The sequence below is a fragment of the Excalfactoria chinensis genome, chromosome 26 (genome assembly GCF_039878825.1).
Source record: "Excalfactoria chinensis isolate bCotChi1 chromosome 26, bCotChi1.hap2, whole genome shotgun sequence".
NCBI classification, from domain to species: domain Eukaryota; kingdom Metazoa; phylum Chordata; class Aves; order Galliformes; family Phasianidae; genus Excalfactoria; species Excalfactoria chinensis.
This window is the reverse complement of record NC_092850.1, coordinates 486,924-512,691: the sequence shown is the minus strand read 5'-3', so window position 1 is coordinate 512,691 and position 25,768 is coordinate 486,924. Positions and strand designations below refer to the sequence as shown.

The 25,768-nt window shown below is 50.7% G+C and overlaps 1 protein-coding gene across 7 annotated transcripts in view; it reads right to left on the bottom strand.

The window, feature by feature from the left end:
• The window catches only part of GATAD2A (GATA zinc finger domain containing 2A), a 41,678-nt gene that overhangs the window by 5,526 nt on the left and 10,384 nt on the right, over positions 1 to 25,768 (bottom strand). For 4 of the 7 annotated variants that reach the window (XM_072357693.1, XM_072357695.1, XM_072357694.1 and 1 more), the window contains exons 2-10: positions 20,597 to 20,675; positions 14,638 to 14,909; positions 6,812 to 6,941; positions 6,153 to 6,284; positions 4,868 to 4,957; positions 2,774 to 2,905; positions 1,903 to 2,070; positions 1,048 to 1,327; positions 31 to 320 (exon numbers count right to left, since the gene is read on the bottom strand). In XM_072357693.1, coding sequence (XP_072213794.1) covers positions 31 to 320; positions 1,048 to 1,327; positions 1,903 to 2,070; positions 2,774 to 2,905; positions 4,868 to 4,957; positions 6,153 to 6,284; positions 6,812 to 6,941; positions 14,638 to 14,900 — 1,485 coding nt within the window. In that variant the 5' untranslated portion in view covers positions 14,901 to 14,909; positions 20,597 to 20,675. Of the gene's footprint in view, positions 1 to 30; positions 321 to 1,047; positions 1,328 to 1,902; positions 2,071 to 2,773; positions 2,906 to 4,867; positions 4,958 to 6,152; positions 6,285 to 6,811; positions 6,942 to 14,637; positions 14,910 to 20,596; positions 20,676 to 23,338; positions 23,358 to 25,768 lie in introns of those variants that run through there. The other 3 variants (XM_072357698.1, XM_072357699.1, XM_072357697.1) reach the window with 2 other exon arrangements.

Here is a 25,768-nt window from a genome sequence, read left to right as displayed (position 1 = left end):
AAATGGGGCTTTGTACAGCCAGAGCCTCACCTGCTTGAGAGAGTGGTGCTGCACGATGGGGTCTGACTTGCTCTGTACAGGAGATGCAGTCTGTTGCAGTATCCTCTGCTCAATCTCCTGCTCCTGCTGCAGAGCTTTGACGAAGGCAGCCTTCAGCCTGTTGGTGTGCTCTGCTTTCAAGGCCTTTTTCTGATTGGATGTCATACAGGTTTCACACATGATGGTTCCATTCTTCTCCTCCCTCCAGCGGCAGGTGAAGTCAGTCTTACACTGAGCACACATGTAGGGCTCACGAGATGAAACGGGAATGGAAACTTTACCTGCAGAACACAGCCAGGTGAACTCAGCTCCATCTCTGATTTCTACCACAAGCCTCAAGATACTCCACCACAAAAACATACACAACCCTCCCACTCCTCAGCCTTTGGTGCTATTAGATGTTCTTTTGCCTCCCTTTGTCAGTGTGCAGGCACCCTGCAGGTCCTTCTTTCCTCACCCTCCTTCAAACCATCCCGAATGCCAAATGCATTGCAAAAATCAGGGAGTGAGGCAAGAGCTGTGGTGCTATTTGTTGAGACAGAATCTGCCCAACTGTTTACTTTGATAGTTACGAAACATCTGATAAAGCAGAGAGGTCTGCGGCCTAGAAGGGACAAGGAGAACCTTTAGCCAACTCAGATTTTCTTCTTGTCTTCTGCATGGGCTTGGAAACAGAGCTGGAGATTTCATCTGTTTGGAAGCAGTTCCTCCAGGATACTGCTCTCATTTCTCCCCATTTATCTGCTGAAAATGCAGACAGAGAACACTGTGGTGATGCATAAACATGCAGATGACAGGAAGTCACCTGCTCCAGGGCAAACGAAACCAGTGCCTAGCCTCTGGGAAACCCTAGCAGTTACTGCAAGTTGAAAACTGGTGGTGGAAGTGAACCCCAGATTAGACGGACTCTATAAAGATTTAGTCCTGGAAAGCCTGACTTGCTGCCTGCTGTTCCCATCACGGATGGGAAATGGTTCTCTCCTCACCTCTGGGGAACTGCCATCTCACCTTGAGTTTCCAGCAAATTCTGCACAACTTCTTCCAATCCAACTAGGTAAATAAATTCGTTATTAGCTGCGCTGGGCAGGAAGTTCATCTCTGGAGCTGGTGGCTTTGGAGGAGGGATCTCCAGCAGTGTCTTCTCCAGCTGCTTCCGCAGTGCCAGCTTGGCTGCAGCCTGTCGGCTGGCGGGTGACTCATTGGAGCTGACAATGGAAGCAGCACTGGTGGTGGTTGCATTGGCCTGAGCTGATGTCACCGTTGTACCTTTGATTGAAGTTGGAGAGGCCTTGGGAGGAAAGAAGACACAGCTCAGTGACACATGCCTGGTGGCTGGGCCACCTCAGTACAGTGGGGCTGTGCTGGGGGGAAACAAGCAGCCGTCAGGAGCTGGGACTCAATGAGTCCCATCAGCTGGGGATGCTCTATGAGTCTATGAACGTGTTTGGGGGGGAGACTGGACTGCCTGCCCTTAAAGCTTACTTCTGCAGTGACCAACAGGTCACAACACTGACACAACAGCGTACCACCTATTACTGCATTACCTATCATCTAACCCTCTAATTCTTCCATAAGGAACTGACTTTTCTTTCTGACTGTTCACTCTTTATGATTTTAAATTGCTTTTTTCCACACTATTTTTAGGCAGCATCACCATTAGCTGCTGCTGCAGGATCTGCAGGCTGCTCAAGACCAAAGTACCAGCCCATCCCAAGCTCTGCTTATGAGAACACTCACAAGGAATAAAGAGAGACCAAACATCCCAATGGACCATTCCACATCCAAACGCAAAACGAGGAGGAATGAAAACCACGTCCAATGAAGCACATCCCATTTGGCATAAAGGATTTTTGCAGTGCTCACCTGCGGGATGTTGACGATCAGGCTGGTATTGGGGACGTTGGCCACACGGATCAAGCCCTGCTGGATGATTCTCTGCCCCTGTATTTGCACGCTGGGGACTGATGCCCGCGGTGCCAGCAGCAGAGGAGGTGGCCCCGTGCTGGAGTGCTGTCGGATGTTGTGGATTTGCTGGGAAGATAAAGAAAGGGGTTGATGCAATGGTCAGAAAGCAGGAGATCAATGTCAGGAGTGAATGGGATGGGAACAAGGCAGGGAATGCAGAGAAAGGGTGGTAATTAACATTAGTGTCAGAAAGGGATGCTCCTTTCAAAATGAAACAACTGGAATGTGGCATCAAAAGAGATGCTCCTATGTGAGGCCATCACATTGCAGGCTAGAGAGCTGTGCCAAACATCCACATTCCCACATCCAATTTCTTCTCAAAGGTGTATCTGTTAAGCCTGCTTCATTTCAAAGGCATTAGGAAAGCTATTTCTCAGGATGAGGTTTACTCCATATTGGAACAGAAAGAAAGTGAACTACCGAGTGCTCTGCCTTCCCCTTAATGCTGGTGACGCATTCCCAGGCAGAGGGTGAAGCTGAGAACCTGTCCATCAGCTCTTGTAATAAAGCAAGCAGATGCCTCTGGTGCAGCCAGGGGAGGATACAGTGTGAGTAAGGCAGTGTCCTGCATCACCACAGGGCTTCCCTGTGGCTGCCTGGGAGTGTCATGGGACAGCAAAGTAAGCATGAGCTGCAACAGTCCTTCAGTGGCAATATACCTCTATTAAACACTGAATGGAAACTACAAAGGTTCCTTCCAGCTAAGCAGAATGACAGCTAAGGAAACATCAGGATAAAAAACAGAACAGATCAACCACAAAGGAAATACCTGTGCTCCTCTGACAAGAGGTGGCATTACTATCTGCGTGCTTTGCTGGGTTCCTAATTTTGCAGAGGTCTGCTGCCCACCACGAACCAATGGAGGAGGAATAACAGTGCCCGATATACGTGTAGAAGAGGTCTGAAAAACAGAGGACAGGGTTTACTTGCATTTCTCATCCCGGTGCATTTAGGATGCATGCTCTCTTCTGCTCAGAGCACCCAAAGAAAAAAAAGCAGTATCTGAAATGTTAGGCAGCAACACAGACATCAGAAGGCAGAGCTGGGCAGGCTGTGTGCTCAGGGGTTGCTCCATCACACTCTGCACAGAGTTCATAATGTAAAGACGGCTCCATCCAGCACCCCTGTACAGCTCAGCAGCTCAAGAACCAATGCACTGAGAGACACAGGGAGCCATGCTGCAACAGGAGCACGATGTGCATGAGAGCAGCTCTCCTCAGTGCCTGGTGTGATGAATGGGATCCGCCTTCAGCACGAGGACAGCAAAGGCTGTAGCACAGGGCTGGATTTCAGCACAGCCAGCGTTCCAAGCAAGCAAGCAAACAATGAATAGCAACTTTATGTTCTGAGGGGGATGAAGGAACAGAGGCATACACACTGCTGGCTCCGAGGAGAAGCAAAGGGCAGACAGAAGCTGGGGATGCAGGAGGCTGGGGGAGTTTGGCATGGGAACGTGTGCAAGAAGGAAAGAAAAGGGGAGAAAAAAACCAAAAGAAGTCAAGCTGGAGAGGTCCAAAACACCACCGATCATCTTTTTTGAGCTGTGGACTGTAATATATCTTGGAAGTTTCTCATAATGCAGCCAAAGGTTTCATGCATCACTTACATTCCTGCAGAGCACGACGCAGCCTTGTCTGGAAGTGCTGCTTAGAGCAGCAAAACCCCTCCACCCTGCTCACGGGGCTTTGCACGTCCACCACTCCCCTCACCCTGACCCCAAACTGAGCACCTGAATTAAGATACTACACACACCGGAGCTCTCACATCCACGAGCTCCCAGCGTGTGCACACACATACTGAGGACAGGGGGAAGCTTAATCCCCTCCTGTTACACCCTCCAATTGGAAACCAAACGTTCAACTCCTACACACAGGAATTAAAGAGTTTTTACAGTTGAGCAAAAGCAGATGGAGGTGAGCTTCATTTGCCCAAACACCACAAACGAGACTGAGAACCTCAACTCGGGATCCTCAGCTCCCAGCTCTCTGCTCTGCCCACTGGTGCACACACACACAGACACAGAGCTGCAGTCTCACAGCCCATGTGTGGGGATTTGACTCGTGGTCCAGTTCCTCTGAAAGTGCTGTCTCCTGAGAAGGCAACTCGCCTTAAGGAAGAGGATACTCGAGCTGACAGATCGCCTCCAGTTTTGTGAGCAGCTCCCAAACGGAGCACACGTCCATCCCACCCCTCGTGCAGAGCACTCTGTGGGGCTCTCAGATGAAGAGCTGCTATTTTCCAAGTGAAAGCATTTGCTTCAGATCAGCCCGAGGTAAATCATCAGCAATGGTTGAAATTTGGAAGTGAAGCAAGATGCCCAACTCAGAGGAAGATGGGGCTGACAGATGTCAGTTCGCTCCATCGTTTATTTCCCCCCCCCCCCCCCCAAGGCTTTCCAACATCACATTTAGTTCAGCCTGAACAGACCCTCCTCACCAGCACGTGCCATTCAGCCACCAAGCCCAAAAGGAAAACCTGGCAGCTCACTCAGCCTTCAGGTGATCATCCTGAAGGCACGATTAAATACCTGCAGCCCACAACAAGACGTTGCCACGGTGTTCCCAAGACAAAACACTTTTGCCAGAGGTCGTTTGCAGCCACAACCTGCGTGTATTTATCAGCAGAGCAGACGAGGCCCTCAGGATGATGAGGATAAGCTTTGGAGGGGTACCTGCGTGTGACATCCTACCTCTATCTCCCACCCCAAGTGTTCTTACACAGCTTACAGTGGGGTCTGTGGGAGCGAGCGCTGGCTCTGCCTTAAGAGCTTCCACCTGGCAGTGAGCAGTGAGCTGCTGGCCTGTGCTGCCCCGTGCCCTGCTTGCTGTGTGCCCTACCTGGCAGCCTGGCCCACCCCACTGACCTGCAGGGATGGCTTGCCAGCAGGAACACTCTGCGTGCCCCGCACCAAGGGCGGAGGGGTGGCCACAGCACTCCCAGAGGAACAGGCAGGCTGGAAGAGGAAAAACCAGAAAGAAAGCAGAGGAGTGTAAGGGTGTAGGCAGAATCACAGAGGCTAAGGGAATAAAAGCGTTTACCTCCTTCGCCTTAGTAAGGGAATCTTCAAAGGCTGTGGGTTTTCCCCTTCCCCCACCCCTTGCTTCCTCTGAGCACCTCACCAGGCGTATTTAAATGGAGAAGTGATTAGGCAAGTATAGATAAGGTTATGTCAGAAAAAGAACAGAGCCTATGCACCAAAAGCACAGCAATGCAGAACTCTGCTTTAGCAGCCTCAGCTTACAGTCTGCTTCAGTCTCATCCGCTGTTACTACTGGTTCCAACTAATAGAGTTTCATCATAACAAAGTGAAATAAGTTAAAGGTTTCAGTTATTAAGATGAGGATATACCAAGTGACCCTGCTGAGTTCCAGCACCCCGAGTTCATCATTCAGCAGGGAACTTCACGCTATGGGCACTTTCATTGGCTTTATTCCACCTCAGAAAGCCAGGAGAAAGACACCAACAAGCAAATCCAGCCACGGGGAGGTGCTAACATCCATCTGACACCCACACATCACCCCCTGCACAACATCCATCCCGTCAGCGCCGCGCACTGCAAAGTCAGAGAGGTGAGACAGCACTGTGACAGAGCAGGAGCCCACCCTGAGCCTGTTGTGACACTGCAGCTTCTCGACACAAAGGGGGAATTTCTGCAGGGGTGGGGAGGGAGGAGGAGGAGGAAGAGGAAGGGCAGGGATTGGCACAGCAGATCTTGGCAGTGGGGATGGGAGCACATCCATAACCACGCTGGCAGGGTTGTTATGCAGGAGAACCTCCTCCAAACGCGTGCCAGCTCTTTCTATGCTGCTTTAAGCTCTATGCTGCTTTAAGGACGGTGCTTAGTAATCTGCAGTGTGTTCCACTCATTAACACACCTGAGGTTACCAAAAAGGCGTTCTGCTTTAGAATAGAGCTGATGGGATAAACTGCCTTGTCTTCTCATCTCGGCCAGACCAAAATGCGGCAGGAAGGAACGGTTTTAAGGGGATACACTTGAATTAATTCACAAAGGTTTGACAAAAAGCAGAACGCGCCGTATTCAAAAGCTATTTTCTGCTCTGCAAGTCACAGGAATTGCCACAGTCAAGTTCCCTTTTTGTTCCCTTCATCCCAAGAGGGAAGATAAGGATCAGCAGGAACAGACGTACCTTCTGAGTAGTGGTCTCCTTCTGGATTTGACTCTGCCGTAGCTTTTTCAATAGGACGAGCTTTGCTTCCTCTAACCGTAGCTCTTCTTTCAGTTGTTTGATCATTCTCTCACGTTCCTCAGGACTGCTTTTCTGCAGGGCCAGGGCAGGCAATAGAGGATGGGAAAACAGGGAGGGGGCAGAGGGAAAGACAGATACCATGCAAGTTACAACAAGAACTCATTGCCTTGTAATTGTCACGTATGTCTTAATATCATGTCTGCAATGCAGGGACACAAACTGAGGGTGAGAAAAGAGCTCAAAGGCCAAGAAATAAATTAACAAAAAAAGCTTTGGTCATTTCCATGAATGAAACTGAAAAACAAAAAGGCAATTCAAGAGCCAAGCAGCAACGCCGAGTACAGGATACTATGCCCACCAATACAAACCTGGCTAAAAAGTCAAGCCTGAAAAAGCTGCTCTTAAGAAGCACATAAAAATTAAGGAGATGAGAGCCTGGAATGTAATAATAAAGCACACGTCGGCCTCTAACAGCTGTTGGACCCCCACCACAAACCAACCCTCATGGAGTCAGGGATCCCCTGACCCCAGGCTGCAGGTAGCTCTGCAGGAACAGAGGACAGCCCGGGCTGAACTGTGTCAGAACAAGCAAGACTCACCATGAGTGCCTCCGTGTTGGTCTCTTTTAATGCTATTTTTGTTAAACCATTCATTCTAGGGCTAGAAGGTTCGTTGTCTGACAGCACGATGACATCCGGGGAGGGGACCCGCTTCTCTCTCTTTATTTCACTGCAAATCAGAAGGGAAACAGAGAATGAGTTAATAAATACGAGTGAACAACTGCTGCGTGCTGCACGGTGTGACTTACAGCCTCCTGATACACTATTCCCACATCTCTCAACTTACTGCCTCCTTAATGGGCTGCAAGGAAGAACCTGACTCCCCTTCTCTTTTTCCTTTCCTAATGTAAGGGATTTCGTATTCTGACCTCCCCCACTCAGGCTACTTACCCAAACCTGAAGGAAACAGCTGAAACAACTCACACACAGTCACCTACCTATATTGGAGCACTTTCTTATGACATCATCTTTCTACACCTCTCAGCTCCATGAGAAGGAAACATCAAACTGCATTAAAAAACAAATAAAAGGCTCGGGGAGGACGTGACGTGCAGACAGCAGAGCTGCTCCTTCACCACACATCACAGCTTCCCGAGCAGCTGGGAATGAACCCAGCCATGCATCAGGGGGTCACCATCCAGGGATGGCAGGAACAGATCCCCTTTGGTGCCAGGGTTTGGGATCTCACAGCACAGTTTGCAGTGCTGGGAGCAGGGAAGTTTAACAGGAGCACAGCACAGGGGGCAGAGCAGCACGGGGAGCGGTGACGGCGCTTGCGAAAGGGCTGACAGCAGGAAGAGCTGAACGTACACACAACGGCTGCGTTTTGTTTTCCTTGAAACCCAAAACCAGAAGTAGGAAGAACGAAGTTTACACTGTGAGCCTTCTGAATTTGTGGTGAGTTGTGCATTAGGAAAAATGCCTGGAGAGCTTGTAGCAAGCAAGGCTAAGCAAATATTGAAGCGTGGCTTGCGCTACTCACAGGTAAGAGATGTGGCACGTAAGCTTTCTGCCTCTTCCTATCAGCTAATTACTCCTCAGATTAAAGAATGATTTCCAGACTTTACTGCTACTCCACATATATCAAATATATCCAATAATTAACCCTTATTATCTTATTTAGAGATGCAAAGGATATTCAGACTGAGCAACATCACTAAAGAGCTGCATGCCCTGCAGACCCCACTGGGAGACCCACAGCAGATTAAGAGCCATGTTTGGGATACTGCAAAGCCAGGCAAGAACACTGCACGGAGAGCTTTCAAAATGCAATTTCCACGTTGGGGAATGGATTACAAAGGGAGAAGTGTCCTCTAGAGGGCACAGCGAGCCAGTAAACCCGACTCATTGAAACTCTGAGGGCTTCCAAAGCAGCAGAGACACAGGTGAAAGGTTTCCAGTGTGTTCCTGTACCTGGTGGCACAGAACTGGTTGCTGGTGCCCTCGGATGGGCTGTAACAGAACAGGGCCTGGTGGTGGGTGGCAGTGTGTGCCATGGAGCAGCACCATCTGTGGGTCCAGGCAGGAGGTGGGGATGTGGCTGCAGCCCTCTGCCAGCCTGAGCTGCTCCAGGTGGGAATCCAGGCCCTTGTGGCATCCACAAACTGAGGTTGGTGTAACCATGAGGATCTGAGGGGTCAGTGTATGTGCCCCAATGCACCCGGTTCTGGACCCCATAGGACCTTGCTGCCGGCTCCAGCCTTCAAGCTGACCCACATGCACTGCAGGGATGGGGTGGTGCTCTGGGTCCCTCCCAAACCACAGCACTCCATGGTTCCATGGCTCAGAGCACAACCAGCCTGCAGGGAGGAGAGCAGAGCAGCACCACGGGGCAGCAATGTCTGCAGTGACGCAGCAGAGCGGTGCTGTCACCCACAGGTCCTCTCCCACCAGCGCTGTGATGCTCGGGGTTGGGGCTCTGACACTAAAAGACAGACCCTACAGCAGCAGCCCTACAAACCACATTGGGGCTGAACCCCATTAAACCCCTCAGGGCGCCGCCACTGTCATGTGTCTAGTGGGGCACCACCACCACGAGGTCATGTGACTCAGCATCACGTGACCAGCATGGTGAAAGCCATGGCAACGGGCGGTCCCAGCCGGTGAAGCCCGGCCTTCATTTTGTGAGGTGAGGTCAGACCCAGGTGGTGGCACATAAAATGGAGTGGGTAAAGCATGGGGCTCAGCACCACATCCATGTGCCAAGGGACAGACGGTGCTGGTCAAGATAATGGGGTTAAACAGGCAAAATAAAAGGGAAAAATCCCATAGAGAGCCACTGTGCTGCTGCTGGGCTCTTTGGTATGTTGGGCTTCTGGATACCTTGGGAAGGAAACACCATAGAGAGCAGCACAGCCAGGCCTGGAACTGCTGCACACAACCACAGAGATCTCCATCAGCAGCAATCTGCTCACAGCACCTTCGGGAAGAAGTAATGGGAGACAAGAACCTCCAGCAGCAACACAACATCCAAAGCAAAGCTCCAACCACATCCCATCTGCACAGAGAGGGGCAATGCCTTGAATATGAAGCTCCATCCCAAAGAGGGGTGATAATCCCAGAAGCACCAATGAGCATTGCTGGGTTTAGGCAACCCCAGAGCAAAGCCCTGCAAAACAACCCCTTTTCTTTACATAAAAGAGCTAAAAAGAAGGAAGGAGTTCGCCCTTGTTCTTCCGTCAGCCTGTGTGTAAAGCAAGAAATGGAAAGCAGATGTTTGAAAATGGGAAAGACAATGGGAATATCAGCACTTTGAGAACAAATGCTGCCACCAGCGGTTAATAACTTGGGATGGCTGCCCCGGTACCGTGACCTTTATCCTCTGAAGCCATCAGGCATGTCCTTCAAGTTAAATAAAGACATAATTCTATTATTCCCCCCCCTTCAGCTTTCATAAACGTTGCTGTCTCAATCAAACCGGGCTGTATACAGGAAGATGAAAGCAGTGCTGCTGCCCCTATTTAAGCATCCCCCAGCAATAAAGCACAGCTGAACAGAGACCTTGCAGAAAGCTTGTGTAAAACAGTGAGCGTGGAGCCCCAGGTCACCAAATACCCCAAGGAAAAGGGTCCCGTTTCTTCCCATTCCCTCTTATAAAGCCCCCAGCAGAAGGATGCACGCATCACGCTCTTTGGAAGGAGAGCATCCTCCAGCAGTTCAGATCACAGCGACGACTCCGGAAGAAAATAACCCAACAAAACAAAGCAGAAAAGCCACATTCCCTTGGGGATGCTGAGTTGGTGATGGGAAGGAACAGAGCCAGGTGGCTGAATGCAGCCTCACAGCTCTGCCCTCCAAGATGGGGCAGAAAATGACCATTGAAGGTATCGTGTTGGAGCTGATATACCTGAGATGGACTCAACACTGTGACCAGAATCACCATCCATGAGACTGGAGTCTCAATGATGTGTTATCAAGGGAAACAAAGCTGTGATCTTAACACTTAACACAGGCACCCAGAGCCCATAGGCTTTGCTAAGGTTCATTTCAGGGGGGATGTCAGCCATGGAGCAGCTCACTGAGCTTCACTGCATTCATGGGAGAGCTCCAGAACCACAACGCCTTTACATTTGTTCCTAGCAATCCAAAGACAACGATGTGACACAAAATACAAGCTGCCTTTTGCAGACTGCATCTTCTCCACGCTCTGAAACACCCTTTAAAAGCCCTCCCCCCCCCCCCTATAAAATAAATAAAGTAAAATCGATGATGAATCCACTGAGCACAGCATTGAAGTTACGGAACTACTGACCTGAAACATGGAAAGCCCAGCTGCACAGCACGGCCCTGCAAAGCTTCAGTCTGCAAAGTGCTCACCCAACACGCTCTGCCCAGCAGCAGGTAACTGGAGGAGGCATTGCAACCATTGCTCAGACCAAAAGCTTCATCTACATGAGCAAATATGCAACAGTTTTGCCTCAGTCCATTCAGCAATCTCTTGTATACTCCCATCCAAAAATATTTGGCAGGGAAGGAAGACAAACAAGGCAAGAACAAGCAATGCAGTGGGGAAAAGAGAACTCTTTTTTTTCTGGAGATGCATCCACATGAATTAAAGGGGTTGTGATGGATCAAGCAACCACGGTGCGCAACCGAAGCAAAGCAAACTTCATTCCTTTCCTGCCCTTCCTCTGAACATAAATTAAATTTTAATCAAACCATCTCTGCATTTAAAACGCAGCATTAAAATCCCACAAGAAACTACTTCTTTATTTTATTTTATTTTTTAAAGCCGGGCTATAAACCAAAAGGAACGAATGAAAAAACCCAAACCCAGAACCCAAAAAATCCAACTCTCAGCCTCCAAACCCCATCAGGAACACGCAGGGCACGGTGGCGAAGCCGGCTTACACACAGCTCCCCAAATGCTTCCCCTTAGATTTAAGTCGTACCACTCAACATGAGAAGAAGATGGTTGTTCTGGGGGTCCAGAGCAAGGCAGAACCTTCCCCCCCACCCTCTTCCAAGCGCACGTATTATAACCAGCAAGGCTGTAAACTAAAAGGAATAAAGAGTTGAGATGCTGCATTGAATGCACCAAGTTCAGGGATGCCCAAAGCCCTCGTCCTCCTCTTCCTCCCTGTTTTCATTGAGGCAGACAAGCTGTGGCTTAAACCAATCCAGCTCATATTCCACTTGGAGAGGGCCAGAGCTCAGGGCATTTCCTACTTCTATGGGATACGCATCAGGACAGAACAGAAGGGTGCAGGCAATTGGGGTGGAATATAACCCAAAAGTGCCAAATGGGGGCTGGTTGGTTTAGCCAGACTTCTGTTTCAACTGGAAGGAAAACTAGGACTCTGCATAAGACATCACAAGGAACAAACACAGCTGTTGGTGGATGAGGACAGGACTGTGTCCATCACAGCTTACTGTGTGCTGGACCATCACTTGCAGGTGCCTCTGGTTTGTTTCATCCAACTCAAGAGATGCTACAATCAGGTTATAAACACACGAGTGCACACAGCACAGAGCAGGGGGGCTGAATGCAGAGCACGATAAGCACAATGCGATGCAGCGGCAGCCTGACCTGAGCATGAGAACAGCACCAAGAAGGTGCCAGCCCCAGAGGGAACAACTGATGCTCAGCACAGGGCAAGTGGGGTGGGAAAGTGGTGAGCATGAAGGGAAGGGAAGAACAGAACAATGAATGGAGGAAAGGGCCAGGAAAGAGGCAAGAGGGCAGAGCTTGAACAGTCTGACACACTGTTCCTCCAGCCCCTGCACTGATGCACAGCAGTGCATTCCAAAGCAAAGCCCTTCACACAGCGCATTACTGAACCATCCCACTGCCAATGGTCCATGCCCTTATGGAGAGGGGGGAGCTCCTTCCTCCTGGGCCAGCCCTGCAGCACAGGGATGCTACGCAAAGGAGCCAGGCTTGACTCTGGCCTGGCATGACCTCCCCAAAGCCTTCCACCACTACAGGCTTCCTTCTGTTTCTTCTGGCATCAGAACATGCGCTCCAACCAGATCCTATTTTTAAAGTCAAACTTCAAGGTTCAAGGAAAAAAAAAAAAATAAAAGAAATATATATATTTGAAGCAAAAAATCTACTTTAAGTTCAGAGCCGAGGTGTTGCCAGGTCTGTATTTCAAATCTTGACCAGAAAAACCAAACGATTTCAGAAAGATCATCCATCCTATCAGCTTGACGTCAGCCGCACCATGATTACCGCCTGGCCACCTTTTCCAAGGAAAATATTATGTTTTCAGTTCTAAAAGCATTAAGGAAGTTTAAAAGCCAGAACCTCATATATCACTGCGCACAAATTGACCCAACCCAGGAGCTGGTAGTAGCTCAGTCACTTCCAGCAACAGCTTTTATTCATCTGCTCACAAAATCAGCTTTGAAAACAGGGGTCTTAGGAAAGCTGAATGCCTCTGAAGATCAAAGGCGTGGAGATGCCAGTCCCTCAATTAACAAACATCCTTATGAAATTAAGATCCACCTTCCCACAAACACTGATTGTGCTCTTCTATATGCGAGGGATCAGATTCATCCAAGCTTCCCCCCCCCCTCATATCAAAGCGTCTTCAGGCGGCCCTGGGAGGCATCTGCACCCTGTGCCACGTCTGCGCTCCTGTTAAGAACTTCATGCCAACATCCCAACGTACACGCAGTACTCAGAGTTCACCCAGAGCGCCACAAAGTTCTTAATTACGTTTATTATAATTAACTTTGTGGGCTCGCTTTCAGAACGTCTCCTTACGGCAAGAGCCTTTTGGTATGGAGGAAACCTCTTCTCCCTTTGCACACGAATGGAAATCAACCCATATCCCACAGCCACCTGGAATGGCAGAGATGTCCCCATCCCAGCTGGGTTGGTGCTCCTCTGGGAAGCTCAGAGTGCAGCTCCTTGCTCCCACCTTTGCAGCACACAAAGCACAAACGCTGGCACACATATATACAAAACAGATTCACAAAGAGCACGTGCATGTGGGGGCAAGTACTGCAATCAGAGAGTGAGGATACCCGACTCCAGCTTATTCGCTTTCAGGTAGGAAAAAAAACACAACAAAAATCACACAGTGTGCATACTTGCATTAATTAGCAGCCAGCAATTATGCCAAAAGATGCCTGGAAGAGATTGGCTCCTATCAGAACAACACACTGCATATGACATGGGAACCACCAGCTGCCCCAAGAACTTCTGAGCGGGACAGGAGCACCTTGCAGACATCGACTCCAGCAACTCGAGTTATTCACTGCCCTTTTTGCAGCAGGTTTGTAGAGAGCTCTTTCCTCAAGCAAGCTGATGGAGGAGGTCTTGCTTCACAAAACCAAGTGATTTCTGCATAGAGCTGCTGTGGTCTTTGTTGCTTCTCAAGCATCAAAAGTTAGGAGAAGTTTACAGGTGAGTTGCCATTACACATCAAAGACGTTGGCCTTCCCAGCAGCACCCCTCCTCCCAATAACTCCCTCGCAGTTGATAAGAATCTCATGTTTTCAGTTTCACATCTCAAATCTGCACTGCCGTAATACCTCACAACCAAGCAGATGCAGATTCATTACCATTGAGAACTGTTTAACCCATTCTGCACGCACGCAAGCCCCGGTCCTTACAGAGTTGCTCCAATGGGACTGGGAATAAACGAGGTTCCTGACTTCCTGCTCATCACGCTGCATCTTACTGCAGCATAAAGCAAGCAAGGTCTTTGTGGTGACCAGGCTTTTATCCTGCTATGGACAGAATGTGGTTGGGATACAGTGGAAGGCTTGGAATCAGGCTGTAAGGTGATGTCCCTCCATCAGGAACACCTGATTCACTGGTGTGCCATTGGGTCAAAGGGAACCTCCCGTGCCAAAGCAAGGAGCAGCTCTGAATCTGTGCTTTGAGATGTCAGTGTTCAGACATGGAAGGGATGTTGGCCTTTCAGGGGAGCACCAAGAAGCTGTGCTACATGGAACTGCTGCAGAAGGGTGCTGGCATTTCACTGCACCTCCCAGTGCTGGAATCCACTATTCACTATAAGAAGAAACTCTGACTTATATCCACACACGCTGCTCTGCCAGAAGGAATCAAGCTGCAATTCAAACTCCTCTATTAGGGCAATTACCACCTATTATATTTTCCTCTATCAGAGCTCAATTAATACAATCCTCTGAATCTCAAGCAGTAGCTCATAGTGCATCCTCCTTACAGCCTGTACGTTCTTCTCTTCAGGACAACACTTCTTTACCCAGCTGCTCGTCACAGAAAACACAGCACCAGTGTTGCATAGGAGCAACTGGATGCCACAGCAGGAGTCAGAGCTGCAGTTTGCCCTTTAGATTCCAGCTCCTGCTACCCCTTAAGGCACAAGGGGCTCCTTCCCAGTGCCAGCCAAGCACGTCTCACCACACAAAGCCCCCTCCCCACTCACCTTTTGGAAGTACTCATATCCACGGGCTCGTCTCCCGTCTGAACCTCCACTTTAATGGTTGCTTTCACCTCTCCGCTTTTTAACAGTCCTTGCACTTTTCCAGCTCCGGGATCCGTTTTGATTTTCATGTCTCCTTCAGCACTTAGTTCAGTTCCTAACAGTCCTTTCTCCATCTTTAGTTTCTTGCTGTCCACATCGTTATGCGGCACCTCGCGTTCTAAGGCTCGTTTCTGACTTCGTGTCCTGCATGCTTCCTCTGTCATTGTGAGGCTCTGGGGGAAAGAGAGGAGACACCAAACGAGTTAAGATCTTAGCAAAGAAAAGTTAAGTTGGACAAAACACCTTAATTTCAAAACAGGGCAAAGTACGGCTGCGAAAGAAGAACTTCTGAAAGAGCCATAAAAGTTTTGCTCGTAGGTTTGCCCCGTCCTATCTGCAACACACATCTCAGACTGCAGCTATTAAACACTCGGCATCGTCGCCCCGCTGCTGCTTTTTGACGTTGAAGCAAAAACAAACAGCAAAGGCAAAAAACAAGAAAAAGAAGCTCAAAAACTCTCCGAGTATCAACTACAAGCAGGAACTGTAAGAGTAGCAGCAGGAGGCTGCACCGGGGAACACGCAAACTCCCCCACCAAGCAAGTTTGGAGCTCTCCCAAGAAGCAGGAAGAAGAACGTATGGATTTGCCTGACATGCAAATAAGCGTAATTACAAAACTGGAGATTAGGATCGGGCTGGGAGCTCTGCCATGTCTCTCCCATGACCCAAACCCAGCTGTGGGCTTCGGGACCACCACACCCTGCATAGGGAGCCCCTCCATGCTCCTGGACAACCACGGACCCTCCTGGGAGGAGAGGAGGGCCGGGCAGGGGGCAGCACGCAGAGCTCACATCCGTGGGCATGGCACCGGCACCGGGTACCTGCGGACACCCCTCGGACGCGGAGCTGAGTCAGGCTTTGATCCCATGACATCACTGGGCTCCACATGACCCTTCCCAGGATGCAGCCTGCGAGACAAAGCACTTTCCAGAAACCAGTCTGAGCCGGCAGCGGGCGACCCGCAGCAGGGCTAACCCCAGCGCCCGCAGCATCCCCACCGCTCCTCCTCCTCCTCCTCCTCCTCTTCTTCCTCCGCCCGCCCAGGGCTGGCACAGAGCTGGGGGAGCCCTCCCTCCCCTTCCTAATTAATTAATTAAGAGTCCCTCCCATCACAGTTCCCCCCCCCCCCTCCCTTTCTGCTTTTTAGACTGGATTTCAAGAGCCAGGCCGACGCACAATAGTTGGACCAAGTCTTCCCAATGTTTTTAGCAGCGAGATTAACATAATTACGCAACGTAATTAACCTCTGCTCACCCACCCCCTCACCCCCCCCCATTATCAACCAATGTCACCCAAGCACTCTGAAACCACAGTCTGGATGCTCTGAGCCCTGTATGGTGACCGCATGTTTCTCTGCTTGCTGTTATATGAGGAACTTCTGCTCAGCCCGGTGCTGCTGGACTCAGAGCCGGGCAGGAAGGTGTCAGTGTGTCTGTGTCTGTCTGTCTGTGTTGGGCTGAGCTCAGTACCCAGCAGCAGCACAGCAGCTCATACCCAGCTCCAGCCATGCAGACAGCAAAGCTGCTCCTCACCCCAACAACCCAGGCAGGAATTGCAGATCTCACTGCTGTTCGTTCAATGCAGATGGACATGAAGCCAGAGCTGCATCCAAGGGCCACCAGGCAGCTGAGGGACAGCAGGGTTTGCTGTTATCACAAGGCTGCTCTATCAGTGCAAAACCTCCTTGGGAAGACAAGATGCTGTCATTTCTATTCCTTTGTTACTCCCAGTTTTGACTGAGATGGGGAATTTGAAGCTGTACTGAGGGACTCCATCTCTACTGCATGCCACAGGTCTAAAACCTGCATGCACAGTGATATTCGAAAACAACACACCATCAAAGTCCTACAGGGGATGGAAAAAACAGGTAATGAACCACAACCCCCCACGTTATACACCCATGTTCACAGCAGCTCAGCTGTGCACAGTGGGGCAGATCCCAATCAGCATCCCCTGGGGTGAGCCCTGCCAACAGCACAGGCTGCATACAGCACATGCACCTTCCCATCCTGCTGTAGGGCTCCCCAGGCCAGCACGCAGCAGCAAAGTGCCTTTCCATTTTGCAGAGGCAACGAGAAGGCAGCAACATGGGACAGCAATCGTTAGGGAAAAGATTGCTGGATATGCTGGGACTGCATCTGTACCAGATGATCCCGCTGGGTGGGCACAGAGCAGCAGCTCACAACACCCAGACCCTGTGAAGGACAACACATTTCTGCTCCTCCAGCTTTTAGAGGCACCAAACAGCAGGAGGGGCAGACAGCGTTAACTCCACCTTCCATTCCACAGGAGGAAGGGTAGGTAAGAAATTATGCAGTAAATTTCAAGTTTTTATGGGAGGTTCTGCTCTTTATTATAGCAAATAGCACAGCTCGGAGCTGAGCGCTCAGGACTTCAGCAACCAATTCTCAGCTTTAAGTGCTATTGCTGTAACAGATTAACTCCTACCATCAATTCAAAGGCAGTTTAGCATACAATGCTTTGCCCCAAAGCCCTCAGCGCTGTTCTACTGCCCTCTGAGCACACTGCCAGCAGCCAAAGCCCAAACCTGTGCTGAGCTCATGGCCTGGGAAGCACCATGAGAAGCACCATGAGAAGCATTGCCTGCAGCTGGAAAAGCTACAGAATGGGGAAAAGGAAGGTCCAGTTTGAGATATGGGGAATTAATCACTCTGTGCCAGGTTTACTAGATGTTCATGTGGCCCAAACCAAGCCAGGCAGCCCCAGCATGGCACCGACAGCACTCGGTTCTTATAATAGAGAGATGGAAAACAGACAGGGTTGAAGTGAGGACCTGAGGCTTTGCTGGAGCCCCAGCAGCAACAAAAGGAGCAGCACTGAGCAGCCCAGCTCTGCAGCATTCACCATTTCAGTGGCCAAAAAGCAAAGAGCAGCAGCCCTCTTTCCCAGCATCAAAAGTGAAAGGGGAAAAAGAACAAAAAGAAGGGCACAGTTACAGAAGAGGGAAGGTGAAAGCACATGCAAACCAACAGCCCTGGGTGAGAAGCAGCCAGAGGTGGCTCCAGCTACTTTCTAAGTGCAGCTGATCAGAGCCCAAAGATGCTTCAGCATGAGCTTCGTGCTGCAGCTGAGCTCTGCTTCTTAGTGGGCCATAGTTGTTGCGTGGCTTTTTTGTTTGCCTTTTTCCCCTGTACACTCACTAAGAATGAAGGCAGAAGCCAGATCTCCTTGGTAAAGTGGTGATCCCATCGTGTATCACTGCATGGAGCTGTACTGGGATCTGCATGCCTACACGTGCACACGCAGGACTTTACAACCTGGCTGTAAAAACCTCAAAAATAAAACAAAAAAAAAAGTAGATTTCAGGAATCCAAATGAAGATCTGGATGCTCATTAGGATAGATATATCTATTTTTGCAAAGAATGAATGAATACAGGATAAAAACAGCAAGCTGATCAAAGTGAGAACCCCAACACCTGCCCACACCTGGGCTCCTTTGCCACCCTGAGGCTGCGCTCCCCACGGCAGCACCCCGAAGCAGTGGGGTGGGGGGCAGCGGGCGCCCTTGCTGCCAGCCCACCAAGGGTTAAGCCCTGCCATTTTGGTGCCATTCACCGATATGTCCATTAAGGGTGTTACATAACAAAATGGCAGCCCTTAACCCTTTCCTCGCCGGCTGCCACGCTGCCGAGCTGTGTGCCGACGCCGGCCGGAGGCACTCCCAGTCGTGGTGGCCTCGACCCCGCTGTGCATCAATGGGATCGTTTCCCCTTGCCGGGAGCATGCAGGGGAAGATAAGCAGCCTCACTCAGCTCACTACAGAAGTTTCCTCTGTGCCAGGGCATGAGGCACGGTGAGAGAAGCACTGCTGGGTGCGGGGATGGCAGCACAGCAGTGGATCTATGGTGGAAAGCATCCCGGGGCTGCAGCAAAGCCAAGCTGTGGGGCAGGGAAGCACCATGCAGCCCTGTGACAGCAGCAGCAGCCACGTGGCAGTGCTCAGCACCCACAGCCCTCCAGCACAATGCTGTGCCCACAGCAGGAGGGCATTAGCCCACATGTGACCCAGTGTGTGTGCCATTAGCAGACAGCTGCCGAGGCTCCGAGCACCACGAGCAGAAAGCTCTGCTCTTGGCCAGGCAGGAGAGCAGAGGTCCTACAGCACAAAGAGGCACCGCTCTGCTTTGCTCTGCTTTTGTGTCAATGCACCTTAAGAGAAATCACTATTTACGGTACAGCTTGGCTCCATTCACTCACAATAATGATTAAAGCACGGGATTCAGAGCACTCCGTGCACCACAGCAGTCACAATTCCTAACAAAGCTCTGCGTGCCACAGACGATAGCAAAGAGAACTACATGGATGTGGAACGGCCATGGCCTGAGAGGTCAAACTGATCTGCTGGCATTGGGTGAGGACCACCGAGAAGCACTCAGTGCCAAAGTGATCTTAGAAAGGACGTGCTTCTTTGTATTGAATGCATGGCCACATCTCCTGTGCTGCTCTACCCCCACAGCAGGGACTCACATCACTGTGTCCAATGGGAGCAGCACACAGCCTGACCTCACCTCCCCAGCCCCACCAGCCCTCACAGACAGGAGCTGATGCTTCAAAACTGTTCACCCAGCATTCATTTTCACTCAAAAAGATAAGACCTACCGCAACATCCACCCCACGTTCAGCCACTATTAACTACTAACACACCCATAGAAGGGATGAGCAAAACCGGATGCAAAGGACGGCACCAAAAGGAAGACCTGGGCAATGCTGGGAGCTCTCTTATGCTCCATTTACTCACCCCGTTCTTTGATAAATAGCTTTAGAGTTACATCAGTGTTAAGGCCACAGCTCGGGTTCACAGCGTGCACTCAGAGGGTGCTGCCCACAGCCACCGCGCGAGGGATTTGCTTGACCTGAATTCTCCCCCAAGTTTTATGGATCTATTTTTGTCTAGAAACCACTGGGCAGGAAGTCTGCTAATGACTACGTCTGGGCTTTGTATTACCAAAAGAAAAAATAAAGTTACCAAGATTCCTCAGAGCAGAACAGCAGTTAAATACAAGCCCCGATCCGGGGCTCAGAAGGGCAGCGTTCAGGCAATGAGCTGAACCAAAAGGAGACAGCACTTGGGTGCACATCTCTGCAGCTTCAGAGCTGCACGGCGGGCGCTCGGAGGTTGATTACTCACTGATCCAGAGAGCAGATTAAGAAGTTTCCACAACTGTGGTCAACACGTCGAAGCGTGGCACAGCGCTGCAGTGACTCTCACTGTTACTTCCCACCCCTTCACCACCAGCTGACGTCACACAGAGGGTGCTGGTGTGACATCACTTGGCCCTTCCCTTCCCGTGAAGGTGGTTCTGTCCTGCACAAATCCAGGCTGAGCTCTGAAGCTGACCACGACACAAAACGAACCATCTATGAGCAGCGACACCAACAGCTCCTCTAGGTGAGCAGCACCAGCACGAGACAGCCATTCCTAAGGGCTTTCCAACGCAGAGCTCCACATGCAGCACTGCAGAGCTATAGGGCAGCCACAGGAATCTCATCTCCATTCACCACTTCACTTCTGGGGGTTGCACAAACGATCGAGATCTACACGGGTCTCAAGGGAGGAATTTCTGTGCACTTGCTATTGCCTCTCCTCTTGTTCAAGACCGAAAATACTCTGCAGCTGTTGTGAATGCCCAGCTAAAAGGAAGCGAAACTTTCCTCTGTCTGCCCATCACTGAGAGGTACAAATTTTGGAGTGCTGGTTAAATCTTAAGTGAAAGGTGACTTTTGGTTAAGGCAGAGTTCAATACCTGAGCTCTGCTACAGCCAGCTGAGGCAGCAGAACCACACAATGCCAATGACAGACCCACCCCCCCCCAATGCCGTCCCCTCCCCAGTCCTACCTGTCAGTGGGGTTCATGGGTCCCACGGGGGGGGGGTCCTGTCTGCACCGAGTGGCTGAAAGTGACCGCAGTGCAGGTCCTGCAAGAGAAGACAAGGAGGTGAGCATTGGTCCACGTAGGGATGACCTTCAGCTGGCACGCAACTGCTGAGACAGCAACCCTAAAACCAAGGGAAGGGCAGAGATTGAACCCTCTGGTTTGAGCTGGGAAGGAACTGAAGTCAGGGTTCAAACGCATCAACACACAAACTCACACCCCAGCCCCATTTAGCAATCAAGTGATTTTGTCTTTGCATGTGAAGGATACCTGAGTGTGTCCTCGTGCCCAGATGGATGCTGGCTAAATCCCAGTGGGGTTCTGCTGGGAACCCAGCACTGCTCAGCCCCATATTGCTCCTGGCGGCGCCTGCAAATACATCCACTGCCTTGCAGGCGCTTCCATTAAGTTCACATCATGCAGAGAAAGTAGGGAGAAATCACCTCCTGGACAAGTGAGTGTGTAACATCCATTCTGATGGATGAAGTTCGAGTGTTTATCTGGTTTTTCTTGCTCCACAACAGGTTCTGCTGACCCACACCACCTCATGCTCCACAAAAACCCCTTTATGATCCCGCACACACAGCACGACATCCCCAGCTTCCTCTTCCCACTTTATGGGGGGAACAAAGAGTGAACCTGGGCACACCAACCAGTAAGAAAAGACCATCAGACCAAGCCATGTGGCCACACACCTGATGGACAACGAGCCCACCAGGCACTGCTGATGGTCCAGAGTGAACACCAGGACCACAGCACCGACCCAGTGCCTGCTGTGCTGTCCAGAGCATCCAAAGAGGTGCCAATGGATTAAACAAATTGCTACCAAACTGCAGATAGAGGAACTTAATGAATGGATATGCAACTGTGTTCTGGGTCTTGATTAGCTATCTAGAGGGCAGGTCTTGCTAATTATAGCTCATCCTATTAGTCCGATGCTTTTGTAATTAGTAGCCCATTGAAAACCACCACTAAAGCTACTTCAGGGCCTTCGTGAGGATCCAGCGGTGCCGTGAGCAGCAGCCATGCTGTGGTGCATCCACACCTGGTTGGGCTGCACCAAAGCCTCCCAAAAGCCATCAGAAGCAACGAGCTCCTGTGCTAATTAATAGCTGTGGCACCACTGCAGCAAGCTGTAAGGTGGGACATTGCTAAGAAAAGGGGGGTGGGGAGAAAGGATTCTGGAGGAGCGAGAAGGAATCACCCCTTCTATTGTGCTCTGGATATGGGAAGTCTGAGCTGAGCCGGGCTGCTGGGGCTCCTGCCTGCCTCCATTTTTAACAAACTGTAGCATTAAACTCCCATCGTGCTCCTGTCATGGGACTAAAATAGTTTTCATCTTACGAGGACACGAGGAGCCATTTAACTGCTTCCCTGCCATGGGATGCTGCAGCTCTGCCTTGCAGTGCCGGAGCTCTGAGCGCCTGCAGCTCCAGCACAGCATCCCTACAACACTCAGGGGGAAAAGAAAAGGGGCTGAGATGTTTGGAGGAGCTGTTGGTAAAGCAGCAGTGCAAGGATTCTTGTGGGAAGTGGGCACTTAAGCAGTTAACACTGGGAAGTGAAACTCAGCCGGAGCAGCTCCAGCTTTGACAAGTCCCAGCAGAAGGCAGCAGCCAGAGCTGTGCAGCCACGCGTCCCAGTGCCACCAGCACCACCATGCTGGGAAAGCCAGCCCGTGGTCCCCAAGCTCTGGGATAGCATCCCTTCCCCTGACAGAGCTCAGCTCAGGTTGCTGAGAGCCCACAATGGCACCTAGTAAGGGTTTTTCTCTACTAAGCGACATAAGTTGTAGATCAGAACAAAGGCATTGCACTTTTAGTGACATTACTGATCCTCCAACACTACCTGGAACAGCAACAGGTTGGTAAAACTAAAGAGAATCACAGAATGCCCTGGGTTGTAAAGGACCACAGTGCTCATCCAGCTCCAACCCCCTGCTGTGTGCAGGGTCACCAACCAGCAGCCCAGGCTGCCCAGAGCCACATCCAGCCTGGCCTTGAATGCCTGCAGGGATGGGGCATCCACAGCCTCCTTGGGCAAGAATCACCACGTCAAGCAAGGTTCAGAAGAGCCCATATTATGAAAGACAGGCTCTGGATTCTTTAAGACGAAGGCATGGAAGCTGTGACACGGGTACACAGTGCACACTGCCCCGTGTGTGGCTCCTCAAACAAGCGATAAGAAAACCCTGTGCTTTTTGGAAGGCTGAGCGAAGCGGTTCAGCACCAAAAGGAGTCACATTTCAATCTAAATATTGACACACACGAGGGGCTGGATTCTGCCTCGTGCTCAGGTGTGCTTCCACCAGGGCTCTGGAATGCAAGAGAGAAGTTGGTACCCCATCAAAGAGCTGGGAATTGCTGCCTGAATCCTGCGTGCCCATAGATCAGGAAGGCTGCAGTGAGCTCTGCCCCTCCACTCTGTGCCACCCCACACCACCAGCACTTGTTTATTGAGTAGCAGGCCGATTACAAACCAGATCTGTTACCAATTGAGAGCCTCAATCACTCACCCCCAAATTCCAGCACAGAGATGAACACACAGCCACCAACAGTGCTCCTAATTACCCCTTTGGATCAATGCCTGCACTGGGGCAGCAACGTGGAGCTGGGAGATGGGCACAGAGGGAATGCTCCCCATGGGCAGCAGCTGCTCCAGCACATCCATCCTTTGGAGAACACTCATTTTCCAGCATTCCCTTACAGATGCCAACAGCCGCCGTGTCCCATAGCAGTGCATGTGGGGATCCACAAGCAGCGTGTCCTTCCTCCACAGCAGGCAGCCTTCTGATATCAAGGTATCAAGCTCACCAAGCCGAGCCTTCTGACATCGCTGGTATCATCCGATCTCTTGCAACCAAAACTTGATGTTTTCAGACTGAAACACAAACGTGTTTTGATTTCTCTCATTCCCAGGCTGATACACCTCAGTGCTCGTTGCAGTGCCACGCTCTGCCCTCCCTCCCCAACCAGCCCTGTCTGATCCGAGCCACCACTGCCTTCCAGCTGTGATATGTGCCACGTTGGTGGCAGAGGAGGGGGTGTCTCTATGCACTGCGTGGAATAGTTTGGCAGAATATCAAGGAACCTGAAGGCATCACCTCGCTCACTCAGCGCAAGGATGGAGCAGACAGAACAGCAGCAATGGCCAAAGCACAGCCACCATCCCCTGCTTCACAGCACAGCATTCCTCTTCTCTGGGCTAATTCCATTTGTGCCCACCTGGCTTCATTCAGTATCACTCCCGGAGGTGTTGCAGCAGGATTCTTTTCCTTCTTTCTTCCCCCATTGGAGCTCTGGGTACCGTCCTCCACTAACGACACGTTCTTCATCTCAGTGGTAGGAGTGCTTTAATAACCCATAAGCTAATAATTTTGTCACAGCAATCTTTGCTTCCCTGCCTGTATTATTTAAAAGCCAAGCCGAGGGTGTGCGTGGAGCATGACACTGCTCTGCAATCCAAATAAGGGAACGAAATGGCAGCTTGGCAGGAGCCCAGCGGCCACACCTATTGACAGGGGAAGCAGCACAGCCACCCTGGTCATTACAGCAGGAGCCCCGTGCACAGCAGCACCCACCTGCAGTCCAATGTCCCACTATGGGGCTGTGGGGTGCACGCTCAGACCCCGACCCCACAGCCACAGGAGGCGGAGCTGTCATTGAGCCCATGGGACCGAGGGGCTGCGATGAGCAGCAAACCATCTGGGTGCTGCAGAGCAATGCATGCAGAGAGCAAACAGGAGATGCGCGAGATCAGAGCTGGGTGCTGTGATTGCAACTCCTTGGTGCGACTTCCACCTCAACATGAGGGCAGAGAGCAGCCAGAGGTGTGATGGCTGCAAGGAGCACTTTGCAAGGGAAATACTCCCCTGTGTCTGTCAGTCTCCTAAGGGATCAATAGCATGCCATATTAAAAGGAATCATCTTTAGCTACTTCCATAACCTTCATTAGTTCTCAGGCACCAGTGACCAAGCAGCCCTCCAGCTGCCTTTGTTCCCTAAACCACTTCTACCACTTCAGATCTGGCCATTATTAAGCCATTGTCTCCGCATTTAAACCGGTTTTGGTCCGACAAACTGAAATGAATCCATCCCTCTCCGGACAGCTTTGCTCAAGGAAGTGACAGCAGAATCACTTCCAAATACATTTAATACAAATAGATGGGATAAAGACTGCAGCCGTAATTCAGAAGGGCACCCCCAGACCTCACCGTGCTGTCACAGGGCTCAGAACATCAGCCTAAAGATGCAAGTTTACCTGCTTTGGGATTTAAGAGCCACAGGACACTCCATGTATCCATTAAGGACCGATGTGTGCTCCATCCCAGCACATGCCTGGCCCAGAGATGACAGCTGCTGCCCTCAGAACTGCTCAGCACAACCCAGGCACCTCCCACAGACACCAATGAAAGCAACAAGTTCTGCTCTCAAGCACTCGGAACACAGAAGCTCTCCACTACTTACGATGGGCCGCCAACCAAAAGGATGGCTTTCTGGCTGCATCTGATAAGCCTCAGATATAAAACACAGCAGCATACAAAGCTTGGAGTGCACACACAGCAGCATGCAGCAGGGGTAGAAGTTGTTTTATTGTTGTACAACCAGCAAACAGCAGATCGATGCTGGGAATGAACCTGAATTGGGGCTCAGCACATCTGTACGTACAGCAGCACCAGGGGGATGCAGAACTGGGCACCCAATGCTGCTGCAGATGGGATTTGCTGAGGTCCCATTAAACATGAATGCCTTCAAGTTTACTTCCTCCAATTCTTGTGAGCATTTCAAAGCTCACAACCACGTGGCTGCGACAGCAAATGAGTGGCCAGGCAAGGCTGACGGGCTGCAGCAAGGAAGTCCTCCTGCAGCAATAGGTAAATAAGCACGAGTATGAAACCTAAAGATCCCATTTACTGCCTAATTATAACATCTGTTAAGTCTTCCAGGTTTGTAGCATAAACCAAACCGAGCAAGAAATCACTACTGTTGGGATGTAGACAGTGGCTTTGTTGCTCTCCCCATTTACCAGGGACCCACCTTGGGCTCGCGCTCCATCCCAGCTATGCTCTGGGCAGCTCAGAGCTGCACCAAGGAATAGCAGCAGGTTCTGCAGCTCAGCAATGGATCATATCGACTC